The 21,014-nt window shown below is 38.8% G+C and overlaps 1 protein-coding gene, 1 long non-coding RNA gene and 1 pseudogene across 3 annotated transcripts; all 3 read left to right on the top strand.

Moving 5' to 3' along the window:
* The first annotated feature begins 3,259 nt into the window (after window positions 1-3,259).
* On the top strand, window positions 3,260-10,452 carry LOC308102463. The gene is made up of 2 exons (XR_013934660.1): window positions 3,260-3,352; window positions 10,252-10,452. It is a non-coding gene; the product is annotated as an uncharacterized lncRNA (long non-coding RNA).
* LOC308102143 (uncharacterized protein) lies at window positions 5,672-8,066 on the top strand (the record flags this gene model as incomplete). The annotated part of the gene is made up of 4 exons (XM_080451745.1): window positions 5,672-5,698; window positions 6,378-6,473; window positions 6,907-7,140; window positions 7,896-8,066. 4 exons carry the CDS (start codon window positions 5,672-5,674, stop codon window positions 8,064-8,066), a joined length of 528 nt encoding a protein of 175 aa, XP_080307871.1.
* A 6,380-nt stretch (window positions 10,453-16,832) lies between the features above and the next one.
* LOC308101557 (E3 ubiquitin/ISG15 ligase TRIM25-like) lies at window positions 16,833-20,888 on the top strand (annotated as a pseudogene). Its single transcript has 2 exons — window positions 16,833-17,115; window positions 20,481-20,888. The product of its transcript is annotated as an E3 ubiquitin/ISG15 ligase TRIM25-like (transcript).
* The last annotated feature ends 126 nt before the right edge of the window (window positions 20,889-21,014 follow it).

Here is a 21,014-nt window from a genome sequence, read left to right as displayed (position 1 = left end):
ACTGTGGGTCTGGACCCCCAGGGGGTCCCCAAATGATGATGATATGCTTAATGTGCAACATTGTTTTCTCACTCAACAGTAAACAACATACAGTATGTATAGTGTATACAGGGTATCTGCACATTTCTAAAGTGAAAGGACTTTTAAGACCTATTGAATACCTAAAAGGAAAAAAAAATGAGACATTACTGCCAAAATAACAAACTTTACTATATAAAATGGTCAAACATTGGCCAAATATTACCTGACAAAGAGACCAACATTGTGAAAACAGGTCTACAAGCTCACTGTGAGCTCGTAGATCTGCTGTTTTCACAATATTAATGAAGTCAAACTAAATGTAATGCCTCAACTCCTGCAATTCCAAGTGCTTGTCAGTGTGGGTGGGTGATTCCCAGTTCAAATATGATTATTTTGGGGGGTCGGCGCGGCCTGAAAAATTTGAGAACCACTGGTGTAATGTCCCCTCAATGTGTCAATAGGGTATAGAGCACCGAAGTCCTGACGTGACTCGTTCATCCCCAGGTTTGCGGAAGTAATTTCTCTATGGAGAATAACATTGGGTCATCTTAGAATCGTCTCATATAAGAATTGTGGTCCAAAAATAAACACCGCGTGTCGGCGTTATTGTCAGGGAGGGGGTTCTGTATCGTTTATGATAGTCAGTCACTTATATTTGATACAGTCTGTTTCTGGCGAAAATGTAACTAATTCGGCGGAAGTAACATTAGCGTTTTCTCACCGTCAGTTGATGCTTCATATCCATAAGAGTCAACACGCCGGGGTCATTTGTTTATTTTTGGAACACAGTTCTTATTTGATGCGATATTAAATACGTCTATGGGATTCAGAACGGGGGTGGAAAACTGCGAACCAGGTAGACAAACAAAGGATGTGTAAATGACGTCAGACTTCGGCGGTCTATTGTGTGTCAACAGTTGATCAATTTAATCGCTTATAAAAACATATTTTAATTTGATGAACAAGTTCCCTTTTATTTTCTCCCATTTTGTAAATACAGTGGAAACCTTGGAGTCCTTCAAACTGTTACACACTTATAACTTGCCATGTTGAAAACAAAAGAGGGGTAAAAAGCTTCTGTAACTTTAATATCCGATATGCAAGCTCACAACCTATCTGGTAAAATGACAAAATTATGTTTCAATTCATATAAAGGAGTTTGAGACCGCCAGGTGATCATAATATTTTCATTAACTTTACTTAATTAACACTGACTTATTTTTTTCTAAATAAATGTTAGACTGCAACCTCTAACAAAACTGTGTTTTAGTCTGATTTGAAGAATGTTTCTGTTTCTGTCTCTCTGTGAAAGTTGTCTCCATGTTTAGATGACGTTTTATACAGGATCTGAATTTTTATGCTAGAACAGTCTGAGGACTGAGAGGACAAGACCAATATCTGATTAATTGTGTGTGTGCACTTGTACAATTGTGAACAAGCCTAATTTTATCCAATAAAACATATTCATAATATGATGTACTTCTCGTGCCATAGTTCTTTTCAAGAGCAGCGGACCTCTATTGTTATTAACCAAGAGATTAATCAAACACTATTCTATTGGGTTGATGGTGTCCTCAAACTAAATATTTTACACTATGATATTTTCTCTAGAAACAAGAAAGAAATGACAAGTCATACTATACCAGGTGCTGTGTGTGTGTGTGTGTGTGTGTGTGTGTGTGTGTGTGTGTGTGTGTGTGTGTGTGTGTGTGTGTGTGTGTGTGTGTGTGTGTGTGTGTGTGTGTGTGTGTGTGTGTGTGTGTGTGTGTATGCGTGTGTGTGTGGAGATGGGGAGGCAAACTCCATATTAAGAAGTCAATATGAAGTCACAGCAGTAGATTGGCTATTTTCAGCATTTAACCAAGTGCAAAATCTGGCATTACGACGCCATCAAGGCAGCGCCAAAATACTTTTTTGCCGATAAAATCAACTGTAGATTTAGTTGACTAAAATCTTATGATATTTAGTTGACTAAAACTAGACAAAAACAAACATTTCAGATGACTAAAATATGACTAAAACTAAATGAAATTCAAAAGATAAAAATTAAATCAACATTTGGTGTCAAAATGAACACTGCGTCACAGTGACATGACAAGCCATGCTGTTAGACCCCGTCTCGAACCAGGGACCTTCCGGTTTCCGCTTGACATTCTGAGCTGTTAGTCAGTATTGTGCCTATTGCAATCATATAACCCTTTATAACACTCAAAACAATGTAGCTATTCTATGCTGCTACAAACTATTAGGCATTTATTGTCAACTGGTTTATATACCACTTAAACATAATACTTTGTTCACAAATAAGCTGAAGTTAAAAAGTAAATGCCATCCCACACAGCAACAGATTTCGCTGTGTGGGATGGCACATTTTTTGTGTTAAATTGTGACTGTAGCCTGAATGCATCAGTGGTCAATTGTAAGCAAAAACTGATTGTTGTAATTTGAAGTAAGTAATATCCATAATTGAATGCAAACCTTTTGCTGAGATCTGCAGACTAACAATAATTAGCAGTTTCTGGCCAGAGGCACTTGTCTGACCTCTGACCTCACTGGACGGCCCGCCACATTTTTTTTTTTTTTTTTTTTTACACCTCTCCAGCTTAGCTGAGAGTGTAATGTGGTAGAGGAGGTCTCCCTGAACGTGTGAGTATGTCAAAAGTGCTGACATGAAGAGCTGTCTCCTGTCCAGCGTCCAATTTGTAAAGGCTATGCACTCCAGTGAACAGCATTTATCCATTTAGATAAATTCTTAATGTTATTAAAACAGTTCAAAACAGTTTTTGTTACACAGAAACATAATTTGTGCTGTCTAGCTTCGTTTAAATGCTTAATTTATTTAGTTTTAATGTGCACATGAATCATTTTTCAACGGCTTCTATTTACACCCCCCCTTTCCTTTTTTTCTCTTGTACATATTTTTCACTTTTCATACCAGTAACCTGTAAGCTGATTGTACGACGTTCTGTATAGTAGTGTGTATATCTATGTCTCTTATATGTCATCATGATTTGTGTGGGTGGGGACCTCATTGTAAACAAGCTTAGTGCTTTATGAGCCTTCCAGTTTAGTAGACCCTGTATTGTGAATTTTGTACTTCCATGTACTGTTCTCATGTCTTACTAAATAAAGTACATCAATCAATCAATCAATCAATCAATCAATCAATCAATCAATCAATCATGATCAATCAATCCATTGTGTTACGCTCATTGCATTTCTTTAATAAGCCTGCTGCAGACAATCATTATACAGTATGCCCTGTTATCTTGTTGATATTACTACAGAGCCCTCTGTCAGTCTGTGTAGATTGGTTATACTAAATGTAGTGGTTCTCAAACTGTGGGTCTGGACCTCCAGGGGGTCCCCAAATGATGTTTTGCTTAATGTGCAACATTGTTTTCTCACTCAACAGTAAACAAACCTACAAACACAAACACACAGTACATATAGTGTATGTAGTGAAAACAGAGTATCTGCACATTTCTAAAGTGACAATTTAAGGACTTTTTAAGACCTATTGAATACCTCTTAAATGAAAAATTTAATGAGACATTACTGTGTCAAAAGTAATTAACAAACTATACTATAGAAAATGGTCAAACATTGGCCAAATATTACCTGACAAAGAGACAGAAATTGTGAAAATAGCAGATCTACAAGCTCACTGTGAGCTTGTAGATCTGCTGTTTTCACAATATATATATATATATATATATATATATATATATATATATATATATATATATATATATATATATATATATATATTATGAAGTCAAACTAAATGTAATGCCTCAACTCTGGCAATTCCAAGTGCTTGTCAGGGTGGCTGGTCCCCAGTTCAAATACGAGTATTTTGGGTCTCTGCCTGAAAAGTTTGAGAACCACTGGTGTAATGTCATCCTCCTCAATGCTTCAATAGGGTATTGTGTGTCAACAGTGAATCGATTTAATCGCTTATAAAAACATATTTTAATGTGATGAACAAGTTTTTTTTACCCCATTTTGTAAATACAGTAGAAACTGTTTGAAGAGTCCTTCAAACAGTTACACACTTATGAAGCCATGTTAAAAACAAAAGAGGGGGGGAAAGCTTCGGTAATTTATTTATATACAAGCTCACAACTGATGTGGCAAAATGACAAAATTATGTTTCAATTCATATTGTTGTTTGACACAGTCAGGTAATCATATTTTTTTCATTAACTTTATTTAATTCACACTGACTTCAAAATAAATGTCAGTCTGCAACCTCTAACAGTGTGTTTTAGTCTGATTTGAAGAATGTTTCTGTTTCTGTCTCTCTGTGAAAGTTGTCTCCATGTTTAGATGACGTTTTATACAGGATGTGAAGATAGATGTTAAAACAGTCTGAGGACTGAGAGGACAAGACCAATATCTGATTAATTCTTGTGTGTGTGTGTGTGTGTGTGTGTGTGTGTGTGTGTGTGTGTGTGTGTGTGTGTGTGTGTGTGTGTGTGTGTGTGTGTGTGCGCGCGCGCCTGCGTGCGTGCGTGTGCGTTGACTTGTGGAAAAGAAATTGGGAACTGAGTGAAGTTTCTCTTCACATATAATAAAGACGAAAAGGAAGGAGAAGGAGAAGTCTAACATTTGCCCTCAGAAACATTATATTAACCACATGAACCCTAGCGTCCCCTTTCTGGGCATGTCGTAAATAGCCGATCTACAAGTTCACAGCGTGTCTGTAGAATAATCTATTATTATGATGTAACGGTGGCGTTTGTATTGACATGTTACCTGCACATCTGGCCTTCTAGCACCTTCCTGTATCTTATTTTCAGAAGGATATTTAGTCATAATAATAAGTACAAATATATACAATTCTAAAAACTACAGCTCTGACCTACTGTGTTGAAATCAGGGGACTTTGCACATGTCACATGAGAGTCACATGAGAGTGTTGAGAGGGTTGATTGATTAGGTCAGATAAGGAGCTGGGGTACAGTGGCCATTGTCATAGAATAGTGCTAAAGCCTGTGTTTCCACATTTAAGACAACACACAAGTCACATGATTAATCAACGGAAGGTTTCACCCACATGGGTAGACCAACCCATATAAATATAGTGGATGCTTGCTGAACAGGAGTGTGTTCTGCATGCATCAGTGTTACTTGTGACCAGGGTGTTATTGCTGTGTTTGTCATTTTCCATTATGAGCGCAGAGGGACTGACGGTAAGAATTGAGAGCGTGTTTACACAGCGATAAATGTATATATTTCTGATATGTTTTATAGTTTTGTGTGTGTATATCTCATGTCAGTAATTTGTCGTTGTGTTGTTGTTTGTGTTACCTCTTCTCTTTACTTCCAGGTTGTGATGAATTTGCCCAGTACAGGAGGTCAGCAGTCTTCTGTCTCTGCTGCTCTGCTGTACGCCGGTCCAACAGACGTGGCCTGTGATTTCTGCACCGGAGCCAGACCTCACAAAGCTCTCATGTCTTGTCTGGTGTGTCTGGTATCTTGCTGTGAGACTCACCTCCAGCCTCACTACAATGTTCCTGTGTTGAAGAAGCACAAGCTGGTCCCAGCCACAAACAAACTGCAGGAGAAGATGTGCTCCAGTCATGACAAGCTGATGGAGGTGTTCTGTCTTACAGACCACCAGTATATCTGCTATCTTTGCCTCATGTATGAACATAAGGGCCATGACACGGTGTCAGCTGATGCAGAGAAGGCCGAGAAACAGGTAGGACCACCATCACTTGAAGAAAAATCATAAGATAGAACATGTTTTCAAGATAGAAGCAGAACTAAATGACCATGTCAGAGACATAAAAAGCACAAATCAGGGTGTAATAAAAAGTATTAAAGGATGAAGTACACTCATTTTGGACCCAATGAAAAACAGAGGTGATTTATAACTTTTCATGAATGGTATTTAATGTCCATTAATCTTGCCCCTACAAAAGTGTATTTTGAGGAAGTTACAAAGTTGATTTAAGATGATTGGATCCAAACTAAACTGTCTCAAATCTCACTAGTTTTTACCCTGTATCCTATATGAGTTCTCTTTCTCCTGATTGGATAGAATCAGTGGTGGAAAAAGTAATCAAATGTTTTACTTAAATCTACAAAGTGACCAGTAACAAAAGTTTTCACATAATTGTAGTGGAGTAAAAGTACAATATTTGCCTCTGAGATGTAGTGGATTAGAAGTAAAAGTACTGAAAACTGGAAATACTCAAATAAAGTAAAAACATCTCAAAATTGTACTTAAGTACAGTACTTGAGTAAATGTACTTAGTTACTTTACACCACTGGATAGAAGTGGTATCCCGACTTGAAAATGTACTTTGTTTACAAGCCAAACTGTCTCTTCCTGTTTCTTGCAGAAACAGCTGGTGAGAATTCAGGAGGAAGTCCAGCAGAAGATCCAGGAGAAAAAGAAGGAGCTGAAAGACCTGAGACAGGTCATGGAGGCCCTGAACGTGAGCTGATATTATGATAATAGTTCTTGTTCTTGTGTTTACTGTGATGCTATATGGATGAGACAGTGCCTTGTGTCATCAGAAGCACTAAAGCAGTGGTTCTAAAACCTTTTCATGTCAAGGACCCCCAATTAATATGTATTTGGCTGTGGACCCCCTTTTATGATTTGAAAATAGGAGATCTGTCTATAGATCTGCTATTTTCAAAAAAAAAAGTGAACAACATTATGGATTGTTTTTGAAACATTTTAACAACACACTCTGTGTGTGTGTGTGTGTGTGTGTGTGTGTGTGTGTGTGTGTGTGTGTGTGTGTGTGTGTGTGTGTGTGTGTGTGTGTGTGTGGTGTGTGTGTGTGTGTGTGTGTGTGTGTGTGTGTGTGTGTGTGTGTGTGTGTGTGTGTGTGTGTGTGTGTGTGTGTGTGTGTGAAGCAGAGCTCTGCAGAAGCAGCAGTGGAGGCCAGTGACAGGATCTTCAGTGAGATGATGGTCTCCATTGAGAGAAGACGCAGTGAGCTTAAAGAACTGATCAGAGATCAGCAGCAGACTGCAGTGGCTCAGACTGAGGCTCTCCTGAGGCAGCTGGAGGACCACATGGAGCAGCTGGAGAGGAGACATGCTGACCTGGAGGAGCTGTCCAACACTGATGACATCATCACTTTCATTCAGGTTCCACACATGGCATTTTACTGTTTGGTTTTGACTCATTTAGGAGAAATCAGCTTCATATTTCATCTCTTTCATCTCATTCCATCATGTCATATTATTATTACATCATACTAGTATATTACATAACATAACATGACATTATTAATGCTGGTAGTTACTAATACTAATATAGTTCTAGTATACAGTATACAGAATTAGGCCTGTCACAATTATTACATAATTGCCTAATCACAATTATTTGAGGTAATTGTAATAATTGTAAATATTTTTCAAAAATAGCAGATCTACAAGATCAGCTTCTGAGCTTGTAGATTGTCTATTTAATATTTTGAAAGTATAAAATTATTCAATATCTGCCCTGTACAATTTGTGTTTGTATAATGGAATATTCTATTGATATATTCAATGCCAAAAACACAATCACATTGTTAATCACAATTATTTGTATGAGAATTACAGACAAATTCAATCCTGTGTGTGTGTGTGTGTGTGTGTGTGAGTGTGTGTGTGTGTGTGTGTGTGTGTGTGTGTGTGTGTGTGTGTGTGTGTGTGTGTGTGTGTGTGTGTGTGTGTGTGTGTGTGTGTGTGTGTGTGTGTGTGTGTGTGTGTGTGTGTGTGTGTGTGTGTGTGTGTGTGTGTGTGTGTGTGTGTGTGTGTGTGAACAACAGGGACATCAGCTCACCTCCACCAATTGTGATCTCTTGGTTTAACGTTCTTCCATCCCTGTCTATACTGGTTTACTTGTCTCTCTCCAGAGTTTCCAGTCTCTCTCCAGTTCCAGTGGATCTCCAGTCTCACCCAGTGTGGTCATCTGTCCTCTGAATTCCTTCACAGATGTGATTGATGTGGTGTCTGGTCTGAGAGACCAACTAGACAACAACCTGAAGACAACTTGCCCAGATATATCAAAGAGAGGTGAGATTTAAATGTGTTTCTTGTTTTTCTAACCAGCCATCATAGTAAACAACCCCACCTGAAAATGTATTTTCTGTTTTACTGAAGAGCTGGAGAGACAGCTGTATATAATACCAATTACTATCAAGCTATAATAGCTTGAACTTTTTGACAAAACCCTTGGAACTTCAGTTTAATCCATTCTTCAGTATGATGTCTGTCATTTATGCTATATACAGTATGTGACTGTGCCTTTAAGAGAGCTTCGTTACGACCAGGGACGTGCTGGCCACTGGGAAATTCGGGAAAATTCCAGAACGGCCGCGCCATTTACGGGCCGCCAGACGGCCGGTGGGCCACCCAAAAAAATAATAATTTATTACGGTAATTTCCGGGTCGCGCGGCCCAATTATTAGTTACATTACTGTTGGGCTGGGACGTTTATCAGCAGTGGCGCAATTTACATAGGGTTGCTGGGTTAAACCCCCCCCCCCCCCCCGTTGACAAAACAAAACGGTGGGCCGGTTCGGAAAATCCCAGAGCTTAATTTTGGTCCCAGCACGCCCCTGGTTACGACACTGCCGTAAAGCAGGTCTGTTGTTGTCTTTTACGTCAGCCGTATGTTGGGACCTTCTGTAAGCTCACGCTGTATGTTTTACATGCCCGCCCCGAAGTCAGCAGTAAAGTCTGTTGGATTTGACCCTTTGTTTGGACATAGAAATCCTTTACAATGTCATGATGACCTTTACTGTTTTCTTGTGTCTCCAGTTGATGTTTTACATCCAGCGGAGCCTCAGACCAGAAAGGACTTTTTACAATGTGAGTCCATGTTGATGCAGGTTCTGAACGTTGAAGTTTCATTCTGATATGTTGTTATTTAAAGCTCTAATGAGTTTGATCTGAGAGACTAACTCTAAACACAATAAGGTTCATGATGTTTGATTTTTCTTTTGTCGTGTGTTCTCACAGATTTCTCTCCTCTGTCTCTGGACATGAACACAATAAACACACGTCTCTCCCTGTCAGAGGAGAAGAGGAAGGTGACTTTAACACGACAACAACAACCTTACACTGATCATGCAAAGAGATTTACTTCGTACTTTCAGGTGTTGTGTACAGAGGGTCTGTCTGAACGTTGTTACTGGGAAGTAGAGTGGAGTGGTGGAGGGGTTGATATAGCAGTCTGTTATAAAGACCTCGGCAGACAAGCCGGCTTTGGAAACGATGTTAAATCCTGGTGTTTACGGTGCATTGGTAAAGACTATTGGTTCAGACACAACAGTGTTGAGACTAAAGTGTCAGGTCCTCTCTCCTCCAGATTGGGGGTGTACCTGGATCACAAGGCAGGTACTCTGTCCTTCTACTGTATTTCTGACACAATGACCCTCCTACACACATTTCAAACCACGTTCACACAACCTCTCTATCCAGGAATAAGGCCTTGTTACTATGGAGATACAGCAGAGCTGTGTAAGACATGTATTATGGAAGCTTTTACATGTTACTTTATGTAAGTTAAACAGATCAGGAAGATGCAGGACTCAGTTGTCAGGAACCAAACTCCATGCTTTATTGTAGATCTCATCACAGCAGAGAGAGACTAGTGTCTCCCTCCAGAGCTTCCCCCAGAACCCCCAACACCACTCTCTTACATACATTTATATCAGGAGAAGTACACATGAGGTAACAACAGATGGTCATTCCTTACATGGGCTTTATTCTATAACTGACTCACACATAGTCGGTATATTTGAAATAGGTTTGCATGAGTCGACTGTTCCTAAAGGAGTTTTGTCAGGGAGAGGAGTTTAACAAGGAAGAACAGGTGATGATTGTTGCATCTACTAATACATTCAATTAATCAATACCACAATGACTGTTATATGAATTTTATCCACCACACACATGGTAGACACGTTAAGAATACTGATGATGATATTCAGTTGAAAACTTAGTTTTCTTCATTTGATAATAGATTTTCCCTTCTAGATAAAGCATGTGTAAGAATGATGTGTACAGTATACTACACCATCATGATCAATCGATCCATTGTGTTCCGCTCATTGCATTTCTTTAATAAGCCTGCAGCAGACAATCATTATACAGTATGCCCTGTTATCTTGTTGATATTACTACAGAGCCCTCTGTCAGTCAGTGTAGATTCATGGTTCTACTAAATGTAGTGGTTCTCAAACTGTGGGTCTGGACCCCCAGGAGGTCCCCAAATGATGATGATATGCTTAATGTTTAACATTGTTATCTCACTCAACAGTAAACAAACCAACATACAGTATGTGTAGTTTATACAGGGTATCTGCACATTTCTAAAGTGACAATTTAAGGACTTTAAAGACCTATTGAATAACTCTAAAACGAAAAATAAAATGAGACATTACTGCGTCAAAAGTAATCAACAAACTATACTACTGTATATAAAATGGTCAAATATTACCTGACAAAGAGCCAGAAATTGTGTTTTGGGCGTTGTGAGCTGCTATTTTCATAATATTAAAGTCAAACTAAATGTAATGCCTCAACTCCTGCAATTCCAATTGCCTGTCAGGGTGGGGGGTCCCCAGTTCAAATGTGAACATTTTGGGGAGTGCTCAGTTCAAATATATGATTATTTTGGGGGTCCCCAGTTCAAATACGATTATTTTGTGGAGTCTCTGCCTGAAAAGTTGGAGAACCACTGGTGTAATGTCTTAGGGCGTGCTCCCACCAAGAGTTGGCTGGCCGCTGTTAAACGCAGGTTGTGCGCGGCCACAGTTTTTTGCAGCCAGCGGATTCTAAAAAACGGGAGTGTCGCGCCTGTCACTCACTTTCAGGAGCCTCCCCGTAGCCCGCATCGGCTGCTGCCTTGAGCCTTGAGCACCATGTTGCTTCCTGAGTCTTGAGACGGTCCGCCTTCGACTCACCCGATTGGACAGAGGGGGAAAATCAGCGCCTGCCTCCAGCAGTTTTATGCTTAGTCGCGGAGAGCAGATAAACGCAAGGTCTGCGCGACTAGCGGAAAAATCTGCTCTTGCGTGAATCAACGCATTTGCATTGACAATGCATTGGCAGATTCTGCAAACAGCGGCCAGCCAACGCTTGGTGGGAGCGCGCCCTTACTCCTCAATGTGTCAATAGGGTATTGTGTGTCAACAGTTAATCGATTTAGTCGCTTTTAAAAACATATGTGATGAACAAGGTACTTTTTTCCTTTTTTTCTCCTCCCAGTTTGTAAATACAGTAGACACCTTGGATTCCATGAAACAGTTACAAACTTATAACTTGCCATGTTAAAAAAAAGAAGAAGCGGAAAAAGCTTCTGTAACTTCTTTATCCGATCTACAAGCTCACAACTTATCTGTGAAAATGACAAAATTATGTTTCAATTCATATAAAGGAGTTTGAGACCGTCAGGTAATCATTATTTTTTCATTAACTTTACTTCATTTACACTGACTTGTTTTTTCAAAATAAATGTTAGTCTGCAACCTCTAACAGTGTGTTTTAGTCTGATTTGAAGAATGTCTCTCTGTGAAAGTTGTCTCCATGTTTAGATGACGTTCTATACAGGATGTGAATTTAGACGTTAGAACAGTCTGAGGAGTGAGAGGACAAGACCAATATCTGATTAATTGTGTGTGTGTGTGTGTGTGTGTGTGTGTGTGTGTGTGTGTGTGTGTGTGTGTGTGTGTGTGTGTGTGTGTGTGTGTGTGTGTGTGTGTGTGTGTGTGTGTGTGTGTGTGTGTGTGTGTGTTTGTGTGTAAAAAGTCAAACTTGTGTCTATGCTACATTGGTCCCTGGACAATGATAATAATTAAATACTAAACATAGTGTAAATATAATTCTGAGTTTGCTTTTATCTAGTTTTACTAACTGTACACTTAAACAATTTTGCCAGTAATCTTCAATACATTTTTTATATACATGTAATTACTTTCCATCAGAGGCTTCCACACATAGATTCATAATGAATGACATCATTGACATGACATATCATGGGTTAATGACTCATTAACTTTGGATTACAACTGGACTTTGTATCATTTATTACTTATTTTCCCATTGCACAATGATGAATGAACAGTCTCTTTTCTTCAGTCAGTTTATTAGAACTTCTTCAGCAAATAGAAGACGTTTTCAAGTTCACATCACTTCCTCAATAGTGCAATAGACCAGTGGTGTAAAGTAACTAAGTACATGTACTCAAGTACTGTACTTAAGTACAAAAAGAGTTATTTTTACTTTACTGTAGTACTTCCCCTATGACATTCATTTTCACTTTTTTAATTTTTTATGTTTTTTGGGGGGTTTTATGACCTCAATTATACCCAAAAAATCTGAACTTTGAACATTCAGTGGATTTTCTGTGGTCTGGGGTTTTTTGAATAATTAGGCTGAAAAGTAATCTGAGCTTGGCCCTTCGGCAGTGAGGTCACAGCCGATTAATCCCGCCCACTCTCCTCCTCGCCCCTCCCCTCCCCTATCCTTTCCTTCGGGGGGGGGGGGGGGGGGGGAGCGGAGCAGAGGCGATGATTGACAGGCAAAATCCCTCACCAGCGACACCCGCAGGCAAAGATTTCTTTTTTCATAGCAGTTGAAAAGGCTTTAGAAATGTGAGAGAAAAACACCTGCCATGGATCAATGGAGTGGAATTTTTTGTTAAAACTTTCTATACACGTTTGAAGGACCATGACAAAGACTTTTAATGTGTGGTAAAACTGAACGTCATGAAACCTTTAACATTTTATTGGACAGAAATGTAAAAACCGCACAAGTACAGTCAAACACTTTGTCTAAAAGGATAACACCACAAAAGTCCTTGCGGTCTTGTTTCCATTGGGGTCCTAGGTACTGGGGGAATTGACCCTTTGACTATCTTAAAACTACATCCCATCACTCAAATACCCGTTAATTGCCTCTGAGATGTAGTGGAGAATTAATAGTCACTAAGTCAGTCAATAGGCTGTTGTTTATCTATAACCCAGTGGTTCTCAACCTATTCAGGCCGTGACCCCCAAAAATAATCATAATTGAACTGGTAACAGACTGTAGAATGAAAGATTATAGGCCTTTAAATTGGTTAATTTAGCAAAGCTTTAAAACTGCACATTACAAAATACGGTAGCTGATCTTTTTTCAAAATAAAAAATAAGATAAGTCATAAGATGTCGTGCAAAATAGAGAATATGTTTGATAAAGTGAGTGATACAGACTGCACAGCTAAAAATAAAATAAAATACTTGACCCTATTATAAATGAGTGTATCGTGTCTATCAAATTCATGCAGTTAACATAATTCACCACTATGTGTTTCAAGTTTCAATAAAAAAATCCAATGTGTGGCCCTTCACTCACTTTATCAAAGTCAGTTTGGCCCCCCAAAAAAAGTGTTTTATGTCCAGTGAAGTCAAGACCTACAAAACCAAATCATCTGGGGAAAAAATGATAGTTTTTCTAAAAACATAATTCAATCATAATATCTCAGAATGTGACATATTATGCATGCACAGTAGACTAATGATTATATTTCAGAAACTGATTCCATGGGAAATACATATTTCAAAATGATGGCAGACGCATATCATGTTTATTAACCACTTAAACCCCATATGGGTAACCAGAGTCCCTCAGGGCTCAATACTAGTGTCTTTTCTGTTTTGGGTTATTGTGGGGAAAGCTTTCGCTGAAAATAGCCGATCGACAAGCTCACAACGCGTCGCAGCGCGACGCGTTGTGAGCTTGTCGATCTGATATTTTCTGTGACCACAATACGGATGCTGGGGTTTTTAAGTGGTTAAAAATAATATTGAATATAGAAGTCCTAAGTACATTTGCTGTATCATTTTGTTTTGTTCATTTAGTCACAAGCTCTATTTAATGCTTTTCATCAGTTAAACATTTATGAAAATCACAGACAGACTTAAAGGGCCACTTCCCTGATTTTGAACCCAAATCCTGTTTTCATGAAGTCGAGGACAAAATAAAGATGATTTGGCAGTGCTTCTATGTTTTTATTTGGAATTTGGAATGTTTACTCTGTGACATCACAGGGTGAACCTCAGTTCCTCCTATAGACTACTTGGGACTACAGTTTTTACTGTATACTGTAGTTCCAGTCGGAACTATACTAATATCAGCTGGAGTCCTGTGTGACTATATCTTCTCATGTGCGTACGCTCCAAATAGTTCTGCTGTCCCTATTTTGGCCATTAACCAAAAATATGATTTATATTTTGCTATGTTTAACAAAATGTGTTATTTTCACTACTTTTGTGCAACAGTGTCACACCACAAAGTATTATTTATTTTAAGAAAAAAATCATATAAAGTTGAAATATGGAGATAAAGGTTTTCTGCATAACAGCGACAATACAGTATTTCTGATAGTTTGAATGTGAGCTTGAACAAGCCTAAGTTTATCCAATAAATCATTAATATATTAATCTGTATAGTTTTCATGTCATAGTCCTTTTCAAGAGCAGTGGACCTTAACCAAGAGATGAATGAAACACTACTCTGTTGGGTTGATACTAGTGTCCTCAAACTAAATATTGTACAAAATCATTATGCCTTTACTCTGATATTTGCTCAAGAAAAAATTAGTTTCATTTGTATTGACAGCAAAATCCTGCATGGCTATAAGCAAACGAGTGGTGAACGCTGCCCCCTTGTGTCCAAAGTGAAACATAACCTGAAACAGAATCTCATTTAATGTAACTTTGCATTCACAGTATTGTTTGTTTTTGTTTTGTTTTTAGAATTCCACAAGTTTAACAAATACGTACATTCAATTCTCACTGGAAAAGATTGACACAGTGAGGCTTGGAAAGGGAAAGCTAGTGATTATTATGAGGTCCTATTCAGAGGTCTGAGAGTGTTTTTAAGGAATGGTTCCTTGTTTTCCTTCCAGAATACAGTAGCCTATGCTTGCATAGTGTCTGTTACTTTGATGTGAAAGAACATGAGGTGTTGACCGTTCCGTTGTTGAACAGAGATTTACTATATTCCATTTCCCATTTTAATGCTGACCTTTACTTAATCATTAATGAAGTTGTACAGTCTACCTTCTAGTGTATTTTAATTACAATAAAAGGTTATAGGCCTATAATTTGGTCTCTACACCTATATGCTTTTCTATTCCATGTAAACCAACAGCCAATGCCTAAAAGTGTGTATAATTTGAAACTTGTGTGTTCTGAGCTTTTTCATCTGGACCATGTACATAACACAGCAATGAATTACAGTAGGAGAGGTTTTATAGCACACAATGTCATAGATGTTGTTTTTTACAGTGAAGTCAAGACCTAAATAACCAAATAATCTGGGGGAAAACATATTTTGTCCATCATTCAACCATAATGTCTCAGAATGTGACATTATGTATGCGATTTAGACTAATGATTATATTTCAAAAACGTATTCCCTGGGAAATACATATTTCAAAATGATGGCAGATGCATCATGCTTGTTAAAAAAAAATTGCGCAAAATACAACAATTACATTAACAGTATCAACTATGCTATGGGCTACACTTAATAGGATGAAATGCAACTCAGAAGCAAATTTGAGCAAATTCCAGTTTGCTTCCATTGAAAAGTGTACTGAACACTAGGTTACATGTTCATGTGTGTCCATGAGATCATGTGTCCCCTGACAGTTAAAGCTGTTAAACCAAAGGTCCAGTCGACTGTCCACTGTCCTGTCCACTGAGGTCACAATACTGAAGGTAATTCATTCATCATCCTTCAATTTGACAATGCTGCTGGCATTTCTCTCACTTAATCAGTAGGAACTTAATCTTGTTTCCTGAAATAACACACAATGAATAATTACATCAACACTTCAGGTCCAACTCCAGCTGAACCTGAAGTGAGGGGACAAAAGAAAAGAGAATACAGATGACAAGCAATGACACACCAGCAATAAAGCATCACTGAATTGGCCACCAGATGTCACCCTTGTATCATTTTCAGGTCTCCCCTTTAGTATGATCAAGTTCACCTGTCCTGTCTTGCCGTGACTTATTTGTAATCCTAGAGAGTATAGATGGGTTTCCGCGCGACGTCATCACAGAGCAGAGTGCGCAATCTGCGCATGCGGGTGGTAGAACGAACCGGAAGCGCCATTCACTCTGTTGTTATTTTCGGGATTTAGATAGGCATAATGCTGCTATTTTAGGCATAATAGGCATAATGCTGCTATTATATACAAACAGATCCAACTTCCGACAAATCATTTTTATTGAGTAAAGAAGATATTACAAACTGCATCATTTAATCTACTTTCATTAAACCTGGTGAAGACCATTTCTTTTATGAGTGTACATTTGACTAGAGCTGCTGCGGGTAATAGCGCCCTCTACTGCTCAACCCTCCACTGCGCGCGCATCATCCTCTCATGTTTACAAACAGGAAACCCATCTATTAGAGCGTTTCACTATAATATATGAGCTCACTGGAGTCTGGAGGAAGTGGAGAGAGTGTGGAACTAGTGAGAAAGTCGAGATATTTGACTAAAATACACATTTTCTGCCATACTTTACCCCAAATAAATACCCCCGATTGTGTCACCACCAACAGGCTTTTCCACACGGAGGGGAAATAATGGTGTTGTGTGAGAGTCCAGCTGTACAACGTTCAACCACAAGCTGAACCTGTTTGTGCTACAAATTCACTGTTTCTTTAAAACCACTGCCTCCTGCAAACATCCAGTAAGTCCCTCCCTTTGCCTCTCCTACTTTTCTTCAGAAGAAACGAAACTCAGAGCTGTTGTGTGTTTCTCTCTCAGTCTCTCTTCAGAGTAAACCAAAGTGTTGTGTGTTTTCTCTCAGTGTGAGTGTGGTTGTCAGTCAAATGGCACAACAACAACAACAGACATGTGAGCTGGACCAGGACCAGTTCTGCTGTTCTGTCTGTCTGGACCTTCTAAAGGAACCAGTGGGTCTACCGTGTGGACACAGTTACTGTAGAAGCTGTATTGAGGGTTACTGGGACCAGTATGAGGAGACTGGAGTCTACAGCTGTCCCCAGTGCAGAGAGAGCTTCAGTCCCAGACCTGTTCTGAGGAAGAACACCTTGCTGGCTGAGGTGAGATGACCTTACAAGTTACAACCACACATTAAACTACATGTTCTGCTACTCAAAACTCCTTGTTGACTATTGTGATAGATGATAGTTATACTATATGTTGGTTACTTACTACACATTATGTTATGTATGTTGATAATGTCCACACATACTAAGAATACTATTTAGATAGCATGTTAGACCAGTGGTTCTCAAAGTGGGGTCTGGGGACCCCCAGGCGTCCATGAGAGGAGTCCAGGGGGACTCGAACAAAATGTGTTAATAGAGCATCACAGTCTGTTTAACCACTGTAACCCTATACATCAGCTATTTGAAAATTGACGATCTACAAGCTCACAATGCAATGATATGCAATATTTTAAAAACATTTTAACAACATAAATCTTGTATGGGGGTCCTTGGCACAAACAATTTTTCATATGGGGGTCCGTGGCCAAATACATTAATTTGGGGGTCCTTGACATGAACATGTTTGAAACCCACTGGTTTAAACAGATGCTAGGTTTGATGGTATCTTAGTTTCTTTGCAGTCTACAGTACAAACATTATGCTGTCATTTTGTTGACTAGGGTAATTTACTCTGATCTTTGACTGTGTTAGTCACTGGTTAACCATTAAACTCTACTGTCGCTATTGTTGCCATGTCATTCATTGTAGGCAAACATAATAGCAGATTCATAGGGTTCTAGTGGTTAAGAGTGTCTGCTAAACGCTTACATTGTAAATGTTTTACAACATACTGTAAAGCAATCAAACTTTATGGAATGCAAAGTTCAGAACCACAGTGTTCAGATAGTGTTACTATTATTATCAGATGAACTTACCTGTAATTTCTCACTGTGTGTGTTTATCACCATGATGATTCAAGTTTCTTTATTAGGATAAACCCCTTGAGATGAGCCATCTCGTTTTAGAGGAGGTCCCAACATAAATACATGTCACAATCGTTACATGTACACAAAGTAGACAAAACAATAACTAGACAAACGAAACAAAACAGACACACAATAACATTATGAACCTTGACAAACATCACAGCCTTAAGATGCATAAAATCCAGTAATATAATACATTCTGAAAATGGTATGTTCAACACAGTGACTAAAGAACAGTATTTAGAGAATTAGAACTGAAAATAATAAAGTATGGCGTCATGTATGATGGCAGGTTTATCGATAACAAGAGCATACAACTTCAAAGTAAGAAGACAGTGCACATTTAAAAAGTGGGAATGTTGAAATGGATCTGATATGAACTGGTAAATTATTCCAATCTGAAGGAGCTTTGAAAGAAAAGGCATGTTTACCAATTATACTTCTTGCCAACTGAACAGTAAAGTAAACCTGTGTAGAGTGTCTGGTACGTTGTGTTGAAGGAATGGGAACTAAAAAGCGTTTAAGGTAGATGGGATAACTAAAATAAATACATTTGAATACAATTTGAAGCCAGTGCATGTGTCTTCTTACTTTTAGTGATTGCCATTGAAGTCTGTCATACATTGTGCAGTGATGTGTGAGAAAAGGACAACCAAGGACAAATCTACAGAGTCTATTGTATGCTGTGTTAAGTGGAACAAGATCTTTCTTAGAAGCATTTTGATATACCACGTCACAATAGTCAAATAATGGAAGTATTAATTGTGTAGCCAGTTTCTTACGGACATTGAGTGAAAAACAGTCTCTGGATCTGTATAAGACACTTATTCCAAAGTTAACCTTTTTTAGAACATGATTAATGTGAGATTTAAATGTGAGTTCTGAGTCCAGCCATACACCAAGATATTTTATGTTGTCAGCTTTATGCAGAGGCATGCCGTCATGACTGGTTATTATAAAAGAAGCAGGAATGGATTTGAGTTTAGGTCTAGTGCCAAAGATCATGATAAAAGTCTTTGATTTATTAAGCAATAATTTGTTATGCAAGAGCCAGTTTTGTAAAATATTGTAGTCATATTGCAAAGAGGCTTGAATTTGTGATGTATCTGAACTGGATGTATAGATAACCGTGTCATCGGCATAAAGCTGGGAACAACAGTGTTTAAAAATTGAGGGCAGACTGTTCACATAGATAGAAAATAGAAGGGGTCCTAATGTAGAACCCTGCGGAACGCCTTTTTGTTGAACCACCATGGAAGATTTATTTCCTTGCAGGACAACACACTGTTTTCTATTATGTAGGTATGAGTTGAACCACAGAAGGGCATTTTGCGAAAGGCCAATAGCATGAAGCTTGTCTAAAAGAAGATATCGGTCAACTAAATCGAAAGCTTTTGTTAAATCAATAAATATCGCACCAGTCAGCTGACCATTCCCTGCTGAGGAATATACATCATTTGTGAGTTTAAGTAATGCAGTTGTAGTGGAATGATTGGGCCTAAAACCTGATTGAAATTCAGATAAAATGTTATTAGTAGTGGTATAATGGGAAAGTTGGTTATAAATTATTTTTTCAAAAACTTTGGCAGTGGAGCAAATAATAGATATGGGTCTATAATTATCAAGATTGAGTACATCGCCTCCTTTATGAAGTGGAGTGATACGGGCATGTTTAAAAATAGCTGGAAGCTCACTGGTAGACAAGGAAAGATTAAATAAATCGGCAAGTGGGTACATAATTATGTGGGCAGCTAACTTAAGAAACCGGTTTTCAACTCCATCCGGTCCAGCACCACCATCCACTTTTAATTCGTTGATGGCAGTCTGAACTTCGACTGGTGAAATTTTCCTAAAGGCAAACGTGCTCGGACAATATGGACCATTACTAAAGGAACCAGGGGTGAGATATGAATCTTTTACAAGAGTAGAGCAGACAGTGGAAAAGTGCTGACTGAAAGCCTGGGCAATCGATAATGAATCATGCAGTATTGTGTTATCACTTCTTATTTGATTAATTTGGTGCTTATCTGATGTATTCATAACTGTTTTCATTGTTTTCCAAAATTGCTTAGGGTTCTTAAAGTCACTAGTAAGACATTCTTTATAATAATTAGCTTTTGCATCTCTGGTTTTCGTTTTGCTTTTATTTCTAAGTTGCCTATATACTTCCCAGTCAGCACCTTCCCTTGTTCGCCGAAATGTTGCCCATGCTTTGTCCCTCTGCCTAAAGAGATGTAGGAGTTCAGGACTGACCCAAGGGAGATGTTGGCCCTTAACTTTAACCATTTTCCATGGTGCATGTTTATCAACAACCTCCATAAATTCTGTGGAGAAAAAATCCCAGGCATTTTGAACATTAGGTATAAGTTGGTATCTATCCCAATCAATAGCCATCAAATCATTAATAAATACATTTAAATGAACCTCACAATGACTGTGTTGTATTTGTCATCAGTGAGTGACCTCCCCTCCTCTTCTCTTTACTTCCAGGTTGTGATGAAGCTGAGCAGTACAGGAGGTCAGCAGTCTTCTGTCTCTGCTGCTCTGCTGTACGCCGGTCCAGCAGACGTGGCCTGTGATTTCTGCACCGGAGCCAGACGTCACAAAGCTCTCATGTCTTGTCTGGCGTGTCTGGCCTCTTACTGTGAGACTCACCTCCAGCCTCACTACAATGTTCCGACTTGGAAGAAGCACAAACTAATCCCAGCCACCAACAAGCTGCAGGAGAAGATGTGCTCCAGTCATGACAAGCTGATGGAGGTGTTCTGTCGCACAGACCACTAGTGTATCTGCTATCTGTGCACCATGGATGAACATAAGGGCCATGACACGGTGTCAGCTGCTGCAGAGAAGGCAGAGAAACAGGTAGGACCACCATCACTTGAAGACAAATCATAAGAGAGATCATGTTTTAAAGATAGAAGCTAAAAAAAACATGTCGGAGACATTGAACGCACAAATCAGGGCGTTGTACATTAAAGAAGTATTAAAGGATGAAGTACACTCCTTTTGGACCTAATGAAA

The sequence above is a fragment of the Gymnoscopelus braueri genome (genome assembly GCF_963280865.1).
Source record: "Gymnoscopelus braueri genome assembly, chromosome: 15".
NCBI classification, from domain to species: domain Eukaryota; kingdom Metazoa; phylum Chordata; class Actinopteri; order Myctophiformes; family Myctophidae; genus Gymnoscopelus; species Gymnoscopelus braueri.
Note: the sequence above shows the minus strand (reverse complement) of the source record. Positions and strands in the feature narration are given on the sequence as shown.